This window comes from Nothobranchius furzeri, chromosome 6 (genome assembly GCF_043380555.1).
Source record: "Nothobranchius furzeri strain GRZ-AD chromosome 6, NfurGRZ-RIMD1, whole genome shotgun sequence".
Lineage (NCBI taxonomy): Eukaryota > Metazoa > Chordata > Actinopteri > Cyprinodontiformes > Nothobranchiidae > Nothobranchius > Nothobranchius furzeri.
Genome location: NC_091746.1, coordinates 43,138,787 through 43,153,031, shown reverse-complemented (window position 1 = coordinate 43,153,031; position 14,245 = coordinate 43,138,787). Strand labels below are relative to the sequence as shown.

The 14,245-nt window shown below is 39.3% G+C and overlaps 1 protein-coding gene across 1 annotated transcript; it reads left to right on the top strand.

The window, feature by feature from the left end:
- The first annotated feature begins 5,823 nt into the window (after positions 1-5,823).
- prkab1a (protein kinase, AMP-activated, beta 1 non-catalytic subunit, a) lies at positions 5,824-13,744 on the top strand. The gene is made up of 8 exons (XM_015976212.3): positions 5,824-5,949; positions 7,012-7,194; positions 9,267-9,436; positions 10,357-10,450; positions 11,163-11,277; positions 11,556-11,689; positions 11,852-11,920; positions 13,533-13,744. Exons 2-8 carry the CDS (start codon positions 7,045-7,047, stop codon positions 13,608-13,610), a joined length of 810 nt encoding a protein of 269 aa, XP_015831698.1. The 5' UTR covers positions 5,824-5,949; positions 7,012-7,044; the 3' UTR covers positions 13,611-13,744.
- The last annotated feature ends 501 nt before the right edge of the window (positions 13,745-14,245 follow it).

Here is a 14,245-nt window from a genome sequence, read left to right as displayed (position 1 = left end):
GTGAGCTCTCTACATGATGAAGACGAACGTGGCTTATGTTGCACGAGAAATTTGTAGATTAGATGGAAAAGGAAAATATAATTTTTGCTGTCCTGAAGCCTTTGAAACATTATTCATGTGTCAGTGTAAAATAGATTAGAGTACAACCAGTGACGTTATCAGAATAAATATCAGACTGCTGAGAGCAGGAAAACTAAACACATGCATTGTGGGAGAGAAATGATTTTGATGAGGATGTTATGCAATTGTTTCAAAACCCCTTCTTTCCACCGGAGCCGTCAGCAGCACGTTACTGCAGCAGCACGTCTTGCTCGTGTAAGCTGCTGCTTGGCCCTTCCTACGAGACGCGAAGCAGCAGGGGAGCTGCTGTCACCGACAGAGCAACAAGAAGCAGGAGAAAACTACAACATGGCTCCAAAAGGTTTGTGTTCTGTCCGTTTTATAATCGCCAATACGGACCTGAAAAACAAAGGAGACCGCTAGCTAGGTGATAACTTCTCATGGGGCCGCACAGTTAGTAACTTTTTTTTAAAGTAAAGCAACCGGAAGGCAGTACATTTCTTTATCCTGAAAATCTCGGGAGCTTCGCTCTGTTTTCGTGTCCGGTTTCCTGTCTTTCCTTCCCCAAAAATGTCGAACTTGACCCGTTTCAGAGGCGCCGCATATAGAAAATATATATATATATATTTATATGTGAATAAAAACTTGCCAAATATAATGGAAATTTCTAAATAATGCAAAAATATGAAGTAACATCTGCTGGTCAGGCTGAAAAGTTTGGGAACTACTGCTCTAAGTGATAACTGAATATAGTTTTTTAAATATATTTTATGTGCAGTTTTTTAGGGCTTTTATGTTTTCTGTAAAGATTGGTATGCTAAAAATCATTTAATGTTTTGCATAAAGCATGAGGTTTTGGTTAGTAATCGATTGGAAGAATAACAAATGACTGAATTAAATAGTGGGGCGCCTCTGTCAGCGCACCCCAGGGCAGCTGTGGCTATATCGTAGCTTATCATCATAAGTGTGTGAATGTGTATGAATGGATGAATGAGGAGTACAACCTGGTGAGGAGGTGCCACCATGGGGTCACTGCAAAATGTCAGTAGATCATATCATCGCAAAGTAAATCAGGCTGCTCACGACCAAAATGAGGATTCAAGGAGCCTGCGTGGACAGCCTGTCACAGCCAAGAAAACAGAGGTAGGATGCAAATGCAAGAATGCAAAATGGTTGGCAGGTGACAATGATGAATGAGGAGGATTTATTAACAGAAAATGCTGCCAAAGCAAGAAATTCAAGAGTTGAATCCAAAAAGTATGAGTCGAAGGAATCGACAACAAGGATCTGATACGACGCAGCTGAAAACCCTGAGAGAGGCACTCACTGATACAGAGGAAGTGGAAAGATTTTAAAACAAGATTAAATGAGTTTATTGGCTTTGTGTGAAATGTTATATCCCAACTTAAAAAAAAAACTACAAAAAATCCACATAACCTAATCCCTCACTGAACTTCTCCTTCTATTGCTAACTGTAATTTGATGTATAGAAACTAAAAGCAAAGCATCCATCTATATCTCCCCTGATACATTTTAAGACCTGCCCCCGCACGCTGGAAAAAAAAACTGAAGGAAAAATAATAATCACATTCCACCTCCACCACTGAGGCAAACCTTCTCTTTAGAACCCAGTAAGACTCTGCAGCTGACACGAGCCAATTATCTCTGTCTGCTTTCAGAGTTGTTAAGTTAAGCTGCTTTTCTCCTACTAAACTAACTTGATGACATTTAATAAAATACCACCAACCTCATTAGAAGATGCCATGCATGTGCAGCTCTGCATGACCACAAACATGGTGATCGTTGAATTGTACATTTAAACTCTCAACGCTGAGCTGAAACCAACAGTCTAGGCTTGTAAAAGAAGACATAAAGGCCAAGACAAGGAAATAGTAAACCTCTGTAACTGAATTCCTGCTGTGGATCGCTGTCTGGGTTCTGCAATCAACTTTGGTCATACCAAAAATTAGGGCTGCCTCTACTGTGACATTCTTGGTAATGGGTCCACAGGAAATGTAAATTGTTCAGCATTGAAATCATCCAGCAAAATCGAACTTTCTTTTAGTTTAAACATCTCTGCTTGAGCTGCTTTTATTTATTTATTTTAAATGTTTTATTATTATTCTGCACCTCGTTAAAGTGCCCAAAGTGCCAAGTTTCCACAGATCCCATGACCAGAGGAGGCTGTGAGTTTTTTTTAGGAGTGGACGTTTATTTGTGAATGTCTCAGGGTCATAGAAAAATTAAATGTTGTTGTAGTTAGTGGAGAAAAACTTAGATGAAAAGCTGTTTCATGTAATGCAGCATCACATCACTCTGCTAACAGATCATTTAACTGAAGTTCCTTGAGACTTCAGAACACCCAGATTGTGTGAGGTAATACTAAAGGGGCAAAAGCAACACAACTATCGCTAACGTGACATGATCAGCTAACACTAATGATCCACTCACAGGGCAAAGGAACTGGCTCGGAAACACATTTTAAACTTGAAGCTAGACTCTAGTTCCATCCTCTACAGACTAGGGGTTGTATGAACTAGTTGACTAGTCGACTTCACGGCTCTGTAGCGACTTTTTATGCCTGTCATCGACTAGTCGCTGTCACGTGATAATGACTGACAAGATGCAGTCCTCGGAAAAGACAGCAGGTGATGAGCCCCTGCGTCGGGAGGCGGAGGCGACGCGCTGTGCCAGAGCGTCGGTACTGACACTGGCGGTAAAACGGACATTTAACCAAACTGTGACCTTTTCCCTCTTGCAATTTTACCTTCCCCTCACCCCCATCCTAATCTTAACCAGTTTGCGCATGCAAAGGTCTGATCGTTGATGCGCTCCAGACATCTGCGTCCTGAGCACCGCCAAATCAGGTGTCACCACCTCAAAAACAAATTAAACACGCGATCGTTCATGTCGGCTCATTTCCTTTAATGTTTTCTGTCTTTTATTTGTGCCTGATGCGTTTCGCTGCGGAGCGAGGCACATCACCTGTTTTGTCCTCCGGTGACGCACCCTCAAAATTCCACTATATCCGCTCCGTTCAGGCACGAACTCCGCAGCAAAAACGGTCCCATTGTAGTCGGCCGGCGAGCAGCTGCACTCCGCTGTTTTTGCGGTCGGTAGATCTTTTAGAACTGCAGTTCAAAGGTAACTCATAAGGTGAATATATATGAAGCCAGGTAGCAGTTTTTCTTTAGGATTGAGAGGAGATGCAGGAAGATAATAAACAGACAGGACAGGAAAAATAGTCAAATAAAAACAAGATAGTTTTTGTACCTGGTGGTTGCAACAAACAGACACCATTGAAGGTCATCAGAAGTGAGGAATAGAAAATGAAATAATTATTTTAATGTTTAGAGCAGCAGGAATTCCGAGAGGTTGCAGGCGCATCAGTGAGTTTGTGGCCGCTGCGCAGGGGGAGGGGGGAGAGGGCTGAAGCAGAAACTACCGTTGTTAAAAGAAATGTGTTTAACTTAAAAAATGTGGGCGCAATTTTAATTTAATTGTCAAAAACTCCAGCGAACCTACCGACACCCCCCGTAATAACTTGTACTCGTTCTTTCCTTCCTCACTGAGTCAAGATAGGAGCTGAGCACAGTACTTAGAATACTTCATATTTGGAATGCCTCAAATCTCTTCAGCTGAGTGGATTCTGCAACATAAATCACTGGGTTAGAGCTAAAGTCACGTTTAGCAGGAACTCGGTGGAACCTCAACGGACCTGGTTGACAAATGTTTTTAGTAGGTGAGTCAAAATGCACCAGTGGCCTGCTCATAATGATGTGCTCATGGTGCATGGTTCCAATGATTAGTCAACAACTTGGTCATTTAACTTCTGCCGTCAAGTAAAACTTAAGGAATTTGGGTGTTGTTTATGACTAATCAATGTCTCTTGAGAGCCACTCAAAAATGATGGTCTGAAACAGTTTTTATCACTTAAAAAATGTTATTAAACTGCAAAGGTTGGTGTCAAAACATGAACTTGAAATGGTTATCCATGCCTTTATCTCCTCCCATCTAGATTACTGTAACACACTCTTCACATGTTTTAACCAAAAAGCCCTTGACCGCCTTCAGTTGGTCCAGAATTCTGCGGCGAGTCTCATAACAGGAGCAAACAGAAGAGCTCACATCACTCCTATTCTAATGTCTCTACACTGGTTCCCCGTTAACTTTATAATTCATTTTAGAATCCTGACTAACTTTCAATGATCTACATGGTCAAGCTCCTCCCTATATTACTGAACTGTTAAAGCCTTATGCTCCAACCCGAGCCCTCAGGTCCACTCACCAGAACCTTCTAGAATTTCCAAAGAGCAGATATAAATTTGAGGTAAATGGCCTGTGAAAAAAATTAGTAAAGTAAAGATGATATAATAAAAATTTATGAATACATCAACTTATTTTACCATGTAATACTTATAATATTATTGTGACAGTGTGAGCGTGCTGTCACTGTATCCCGATTGATCATGTGCCCTGGCTGCTTGGCCAAGGGGATGTCCTTTTGGCTGACTGATGTGCGTGACTTTCACTTGGGAGTCTGGGGATCGAATCCCACTTGGGGCCTTGTTTCTCTACCTTGCCACATTATTATAACTTTAAACTGTGTAATAACCCATATAACCAGTTAAAACGAGCAAATCAGAACATTTTGATGCTGGTGTAGACTACTATTGTAGACTCTCATCAAGCAGAAAGCCTGAAAGCGTGAAGATGGAGTATTAGGGTTGGTACTTTCTTCAAAAACCTGCTCTGTCCTATACATGGCTTCTGCCTTCTGGGAGAAGATCTACTGATGGCAAAGGCAGATTTTAAATCTGTCATGTTATTTTATTACCTAATAAAAAAACATGTCATAATATGATGTTGTTCACACAAGTCGACAAAGAGTTTATAAGTTTTAAGACATTCTTTTGGTGATCTTATTTGTGTGTTCTTTTTTCCAACACATGCTCTGAGCAAGTTGCAATGTCATCTAATATAGTTACTCTGCAGACTGTCAATAAAGATGCACAAGAGAATTAGCAGTTATTTAATGACGTGATTGCCCAGATGAACAAGCTTTAATAGACACACAATTAGTCTTTTTTTTACCATTTTAAGGTCCCATGTCACCTCTCAGAATAACAAACAGGTTGTTCCCAAGCTGCATGTTTGTGTGGGTGCTGTGTTAGTGTTTTACTGCCCTTCTTGAGAAGTCTCAGGCTGGAGATGTCCTCAAAAGTGAGTGCTCCAGTTTGCAGCTAAGTAGCCAGCCAGAGTACCATAATGTGTTGGAATATGTTACGATGTTCTCAAAGTTAGGTATGGTACCTGAAAATCACCTGCAGATTTCTGTCCAACTTGCTTATGCGGAGCAGTCTGAGAAAGTATCTGCTGGATTAGTGAGTGTTGTTGTGTTTGGAGACTCAAAGCAATACTGAGAAACAGTGATCTGAAGACATCTAAAAAGCCAGTCATTTGTAATATAAAACAAAATGAAAATAGGTGTTACTACAGTCTCCAGCCTTTTCTATGTTTGGATATACTGTATATGTGAAAAACAGCCTTGCTTTGAAAATAATACTTGGCCTACGCTGCCCTCTAGTGGACGCTAACTCAAACTACATTCCATTTGACTGAAACGTGACGTTTGGCTGTAATAACAACGTAAAAACACGGAACAAGAAACGTATAGTATACATTTTTATTTATTTATGATACATTCGTAAAAAGTAAATTAATTTGATATATTATATATTATATATAGAGAGAATTTTCCCCACACCTATTGTGCGCATGCGTGTCCAGGGGGCGGATCTTTTAGCTGCAGAAGAACCCAGTTATGTTGTCGACACCAGTAAAATGCAGCAGATGAGACCGGTATCTGTTATAATTAACGTTTCTGAGGTAATGCCATAAATGTCATCTTGTGTTCATAGTTGCCATTTGCACTTGTGAATCCCTATTACCTCTGTCTTTAGCCAGTAGGGCTAATATAACCTTTGGTTGCTAGCTTCAGTGAAATGTTAGCTGTAACCTCTGTATGAGTTAACGGTGAAAATGCTGAAGTATTAGCATCGGGTGCTTTATTTGCAGCTTTATAAAACTCTGTTAATGTTTTTATTGGTTTGTCACGGTCTCAGGTTGCTAAAACGTCAACGAAGTTTTACCAGCAGATTACTACGTAACATTATTTACTGCTAAAGCTGTTTTTTTTTAATTCTTTAGCTCAAATTATACCTTTTGTCACATGCAAACACATTTTGTATACGCTCCTAATATTTTAGCATAAACTGTTGCAGCTGATTAATGTTGTGCAGAAATATTATTTTTATATCCTTCGCATATTCTAAACAATGAGCCTTTGTGATCTCTCCTTATTGCAAACAGGCACAATATGGGTCACCTGGAGGTGATTTCACTGTTCAGCTATAGACTCACATTCAGCGTTTATTTCTAAGGTGTTGACACTGTTTGATTAGGTTTAATGTCATTTTCAATCTGTGTGTAACAGTTTTCCCCATTAGAAGCATCCCATAGTAATCCATTAATGTTTATGACCTGTAGATCACGTGACAGACAGTGACTAAGCATTATCATACGTAGAATAAACTAGATAATCCCAGTGTCATGGTTCCCAGGCAGGTTTTATAGCCATTATCATGGTGCTTCCTGGAAATGGCATGCTGGGAGGTATATTATGTGAGGATCAGGTTGAATCTAACAAAACATTTTAGTTGAACTCTTCAAAATATGAATTTCTGTCCCGAAACACCCTGCAACTTTCCAGTTTCTGTTTATATGTGTTATTTTATGAGCATGTATAGTATAAACAAGTATATGCTATTTAAAAATATAGTCTGTAATATTATAGCTGAGTCTTTCCTCCCCAACTCTCACCAGCAGCTATCAATGATTTATTCATTGTTGAAGTATGTTTTCTGAGTTTCTGATTTGGTTCACTTGCAGTGACCTTGTGACATCCTACAAGAAAACAAAACCATGGGAAACACGAGCAGCGAGAGAGCTGCCATAGGTCATGGAGAGAAGGCTCAGCGGAGGGACAGCCGAGGGATCAAAGAAGGAGAAAGGCCAAAGATCCTAATGGATAGCCCAGAGGATGCAGATATCTTTCATGGAGAAGATATGAAGGTATTTATTCTGTCTCATGGGGAGATGCTGGTTACGCTATACTTGTTTTTGAAACACAACTCTTAACAAAATACAAGAAAATGATTCATATTTATATAATTATCTTGCCCTAAAAGACGGAGTTAACTGAGAAACCATTTTTGTTTTAATACGATTGGTCACTCTGAGTTTAAAAAGCAGGCTAAATGTGAAAATAGTCTACCGTTATTTCCTGCATTAGCTGTAGATAGAAAAAAATAATGGGTGAAACTCAGATTAGAAAAGCTAGTGACATTTGCACGAGACAATGTCAAGTTTGCATGGACTCACCCATTTTGGCTTGCAATGGGGAAGGCTGTTGTTGATTTAACATCCAGATTTGAAATCCTACGAAGTCCAAGGAAGATCCCGCCTTTCTCACTTCTGATTAGCTAGAAAGGCTCTATTATGATTGGCTATTTCATTTAGCACCAAACAGTCTGTCCTCGCTAAGTGCAGACTGTCCTGCCACCAGCAGAAAGCTGTTTTGGGGAGTTTCGTAAAGAAATTGTGAACTTAGCGCTATAATAACCATTCTGTCCTGTTTTGCAAAATATTTTATGTTTTATGTTTCATAAAAAACTGAAAAAAAAGTGAATTTATAATCTTGTTGCATTTATCAAACTGTTTGATTTACTTTATATCTCTTGGCTCTCAAGCATTAGAGTACATAGGATAAACATATGTGCCTTACCTGGGTACAAAATTTAATAAAACTGCCCTATTCTGCCCAGCTGTGTGCATCAGGTCTGTTTCTTTTCTAGAATAATGAAAACTGGTTAAAAGTAGGTCTAAATCAGCTTTAAATTAAATGTTGTGTCCTTGGGCAAGACACTTAACCCCCTTGCCTGCTGGTTGTGGTCGGAGGGACCGGTGGCACCTGTGTATGGCAACCTCACCTCTGTCAGTGCACCCCAAGGCAGCTGTAGCTGCATAGTAGCTCATCCCCACCAGAGTGTGAATATGTGTGTGAATGGGTGAATGACTGATTGTGTTGTAAAGCGCCTTGGGGTGTTCCAGGACTCTAGAAGGTGCTATATCAAATACAGGCCATTTACCATAAATGATACACTTTTAATCTGATGATGAGAGATGTGCTCTAACTTGTAAACAGCCTTAACCTATTAAAGTGAAGACATAGGACAACCTAATAATTAAGTAATAAAATAACCCCAATAGAGCTAATCAGTCTACAGTGTGATGCAACAAGATTTATTATGTAACTTGATGGAAGTGGTTACTTTTACTGAATGATCAATAAGATGTGATATTCCATATAAATATGAATTATCAACCTTATTGGTCTTTGAATATTTGATTTAATATGAACTTGGGTTCTTTGGACTGCCAGGGAAACACACACTTCATAATAATAATTCAGAGTCAAACATATAGTCTATAAAAATGAATTTAATACTTTATTTTTAAACTAATGACACATTTTGACATTTTTCAGGTTATTTTATGAAAGAAACTGAAACTGGTTTGTGCAAAACAGGAAAGGATGTTTATTATAGCGATAAGGTCACATTTTCTTCAGAAAACTCCTCAAGATCAGGCTGTAAACGTAAAAACCCTGCAGCGAGGGAAATCTGTTTCCTCTTACATGAAATAGCCTATCGTAGGAGTGCCCTTCCAGCCAATCAGAGGTGAGAAAGGCGGGACTTTCCTTGGACATCCTGGGATTTCAAATGACGCACCATGTCTTGGCTAGTAGAAGCTAACTGTTAGCATTAGCGACTCCACAACACAGCAGAACTCCTTCAGACTTGTTTTATTTGTTCAAATAAAACATCAACGTTGGAAACCAAACAGAGTCTGTGATTGAAAGTCGTGTTGGTGTTAGCCAATCAGATGTGAAATGTCCAAATATCAGGAAATAAGACTCCAAATCCTGCCATCTTCTACTCACCTCTCATCTGGCTCAATTCTACTTCCTGAAACAGCTTTTTTCCTACAGTGATCGACTCACGAGGCATTGATTTAAACTAGAGACCACTGAAAAATATGTTGGGAAAAAAGCTATTAAATTTGGTCTTCAATGTGTGTTCCAGGCTCCATTAGAGAAGGAGGAGTTCCTCGCGTGGCAGCAAGACTTAGAGGCAGAAGACAAAGGACCGACACTAGATCGACCAACAGTGTTTCGCTGGACTGGAGATGGAAAGGAGGTCTATATCTCTGGATCCTTCAACAACTGGGCCAACAAGATTCCCCTTATACGAAGGTGGAGACATTCATATATGTTTCTAATAAGAGAACAGGCTTATTCTGGAAAATGTGATAAAGAAGTCCAGTTATTTTTGATCCAGCCTTAAGTTTAGACTCACACGTCAAAACCATCTCCCGCTCTTGTTTCTTTCAACTGAGAAACATTTCAAAAGTCCGTAAACTGGTTTCTACTGCAGATCTGGAAAAAAATCATCCATGCCTTTGTGTCATCACGCTTAGACTACTGTAACGCTCTTTTTACTGGTCTCAGCAAAACCTCCCTCTCATGCCTTCAAGCCATCCAAAATGCAGCAGCCAGACTCCTAACCAAATCCAGCAGACGCGCTCACATCGCTCCAGTTTTACAGTCCCTCCACTGGCTCCCGGTAGAATATAGAATACAGTTTAAAGTTTTAGTCCTGACCTATAGAGCTCTTAACAACCAGGCTCCAAGCTACCTATCTGAGCTTTTATCCCCACACACCACCTCAAGGAACCTCCGATCCACATCTGAAAACCTCCTGGCTGTTCCTCGAACCAGACTGAAAACCAAAGGGGACAGGGCCTTTCAGACTATTGCACCCAGACTTTGGAACAGTCTACCTTCAAATCTTCATCTCTCTAACATTGTACAGGTCTTTAAAAATCATCTAAAAACTCACCTTTTCATCCAGGCATTCCCTCCCTAAATGTTCTAAAAGATGGCTTTGTTTGGGTTCACACCTTCACTTTGTTTATACTCATTATTTTATTTTCTACTTTATCACTGCTATTGTTTTTCTGATGTTTTTATTGGTTAGAGGTATTTGCCCTGATCTTTATCATGTTGTACAGCGCTTTGTGATTTATATCTGAGAAAGGCGCTATATAAATAAACTTTTACTTACTTACTTACAGTCTAAACTGACTTTTGGTCCTCTTTGTAATCTGTCAAAGTCAGAACACCTTTGCAGCCATCGTTGATCTACCTGAAGGGGAGCATCAGTATAAGTTTTATGTGGATGGCCAGTGGACACATGACCCTGCTGAGGTAAGCAACAGCATCTTAAAATGTTCCACCTTAAATAGACGTTATTTCACAAATCCTAAGCTGGAAATTGTCTTCTCCGCAAAGGAGACTCGGCCTCTAAAGCTAAACACATTACAGATCTGCTACCACCCTGAAAACTCTGGAGAGCTAACAGCTTCTTTTCACTGTTGCATCACTCAGTGATTAGCTGTAGTTTTGTTTTGCATAACCTGAAATGTTATTGCACTTAGCATTTCTGGTGCAATCATACTTTTCAAGGACAGAGCCTGTTTTTATTACACTGTGATGTAAACACATTATCATATGTTCTAACCTTGAACAATGTTCTAGAGAGTGGAACATTTATGCTTTAGGGAGACATGTTCAGGTACTTGCTTTTTATTTTACCAGGTAAAATGTTTGAGAAGAAAAACATGACATGGCTAAGATGTCGATCTCAGCGGTAGCACCAAAAATTTTTACATCTGGACCTTTAAAAACAAAGAAAAATGATGACATCAATAAAAACACAAAACCTTTACATTGTGTCTTTGTCCAGAATCTTTGACCTGCATCAGGCTTGCTTTGGAACAATGTTTTACATTGGCACCACGTGAGGGTGTATTTGACGCTCCTACTTCATGGTTATAGTCCAGAATGCATAAATGAGGAAGTTAGTGTCTCGTCTGTTTCTAGGTGAGCTTTAGGAACCTGATTGTGTTATGTTTTACAGCCTGTCATCACCAGCAACCTCGGCACAGTCAACAACGTCATCCAGGTGAAGAAAACAGACTTTGAGGTGTTTGATGCTCTAATGGTGGATTCACAGAAATCCTCTGACCTCTCAGGTGAGCGCCGGTGAAGGCTTGCTTTCCTTTTTGTCACCCCCCACAGAATCCAGATTGAGAAAATGTAAAACTCTGTCAAACAAATTTGATTCATGTTCAAATGTACATTTTATCTAAATACAGTTAAACTTGCCATAGATAAGGTCTGCCCTGTTGGCCTCTTGGTATAAACATGTAAGAAAATGTCGAATTATGGGAATTAACAAAAGAAAAACACCTAGATTTACAGAAAGCATTTTAAATTAGGGTTTTTCTTTGTCTCTGTTCTCCTTTTTCAGACCTTTCTAGCTCTCCCCCTGGGCCATATCACCAGGACGCTTATGTTCCTAAACAAGACGAGAAGTCCAAGTCTCCACCCATCCTCCCTCCTCACCTCCTCCAGGTCATCCTGAACAAGGACACTGGGATTTCAGTGAGTGTTTGAGATATTTCTGCTGTAAATTCTCCGTTCTTATTGTTTTCACCTTCTGGTGCATTATTTATTTAGATAAATAACAGCATCTTACTGTAATTAGAAATCATTTTTCTGCACAAATCTGATTGCTGTTTTGTTATATTTATGTCTTGCTTTCAGTGTGATCCTGCTTTACTCCCAGAGCCAAACCACGTCATGCTCAACCATCTCTACGCTCTTTCCATCAAGGTACAGTTTCTAGTTTACCAAAAGTGTGACGATTCTGAGGTCCTTTCATCAGCCAGCATTGTGAGAAATGACCAGCTTTGTTGGATTTTTCCTAGAAGGTGCGTGCCGTTACCGTGGATAGTAAACTAGCTCAGAGCCCATAAAGCACGAGGGAGAAATGCCAGCGATGATAACAAACGGCCAAAAATGACTGAAGGACAAATAAATGCACTTGTTGCAGCGTTCTGACCGGAAAAACAAACTGATCTCACATGCCGGAATATAAATAAAGACAGAAGTTCCAGACTAAATGGAAAAAATGGGTAGATCAAACGAGCAGAGTTTACACTGCAGGGCCCAGACCCAGACTCTGATTAGATAGTCGTTTTCTAATCTTTTTCCTTTAAGTTTACCTGAGGTGATGAGTTTGAATGTTACGATGAACGATTGTAACAAATACATCAGAAAGTGTCAAATATTTAAAGATGCGTGCAGTTTTATTAATACATTACTGAAACTATTTTTAAAGTAACACTAAACAGCTTCCTGCTCCTCTGCCCTACTGGTGAAAAACAGTCGTGCAGCAGCCTGCTGTAGTTAGTGCTAACAACGAGCTAACACTAACATGAGCCTACTAATGATAACATAAACCACAAATTAAAAAGATCAACACTGTTGGACAAAAAGTATTATTACTTACAAGTTCAGTAGCAACAAAGCCAGGTCACCATCAGCCTATGGTTTCAGGGCCTCCTTCAGCTTCCTCAAAGTAATGTAGGCCACACCGATGTTCACTCTGGTTTTAGCTCTTTGCTTCATCCCCAAAGACATTACTCTCTGACTGTATTTCCAGGCTCCACCATGATGCCAACAAAAAAAGCAAACTTTTTTTTCTTTTTCTTGTGTTTTTTTATTGCTGGTCGGCGAACTGAAAAAACTAACTGCTAGCCTTTCATTAGCTAGCGACAGAGAAAATAGCTAACAGCCATTAAGTAGGTAAAGAGCGCCCCCTAGGACACCTGCCACTCTACACAACTGTTAAGTGTTGTTTCTGGCCAGCAGAGGGCTGCAAAGTGCTGTCCCAGGTCAAGTTGGTAAAGTTTCTACTTACACTAACTCCACTTTAAAAGGAACTGATTCAAGTGTTATTCTTAAGTGTGGCATTAAATAAATCAAATTTGCAGATATGATTATAAGTTATATAAATTTTATCTAATTAGACACATTTTAACTGCTGAAATCTGAAATGAATAGTGGATGGGTTCATAGCTGTCAGACTGAAACAGGCTCAACAGACACTTCATGAAAAGAATGAGAAAATGAAACAATGAGGTTTGGAGTGTTTTAGGATAAGAGCCAAGTGTTTGCTTGTGACAGCCCTGGGAAATGTCAGGAAATTGGGGTTTTGGGGACTTCCCTTTGAAAATAACATGTGTCATACTGTGATTAACTGCAAAGCAGAACTATTCTTTTGGTTTTCTTTACTACATCCTACTGGGTTGATTTCCCGAATGAAAGGAGGAGAGCCAATGTACTATCAGCAGAAATCTCATGAGAACAAAAAGCATATAGTTTCAAACAGAGAATTTTGACTTTAACTTTTAAATTCTTTGTTGTTTTTATTCCTCCACAGGATGGAGTGATGGTGCTTAGTGCGACTCATCGCTATAAGAAGAAGTACGTCACAACTCTACTGTATAAGCCCATCTGATTGCAGGACTGTATGTTGCATTCCAGCCTTGTGTGCTATTCTAACAGTGAAAAATATTACCTCTGTTTTTTTTTTTTTTTTTTTGCCCTGAAATAGAAAGATTGTAGGGTCAAACCCTTACTGGTTTCTCTGTCAATATATTAAAAAAAAAAAAAAAAAAAAACATCTGGCTTTTAAGTTAATTTCTATACGAATATTCAGAGCTGGTACTCAATTATCTCCTAACAAATATCACTAAGGTGAGACATAAAGTATGAATAGAAAAATTCCAATAGAGTTAATATAATTAACTTTTAATTATATTTAAGTTAATATATTTGGGGGGGGGGGGGTTGTTGTCATTTAACATTTGAGCAGTGGTTTCCCTTTATAAAAACTTATTAAAGGTCAGATGTAAAACATGTTGCACTTAAAACAAAGTCAAACGAGCACAGCCATGGTTGGAGGCTTTTGAACGACAAAGGGTTTTCTGTGTTTCTGCAAGAAAACTAAAAGTATGACCCAGTGTATCAGAAAACATGACAATAACATTTATTGAGTAAAATTATTAGATGTGTGTGAGAAGTTCAACTGTGAACTTGGATTAGCAGTTAGTGCTGAAATTTTCATTGAGGGTTAACAGTCAGATTTGAACG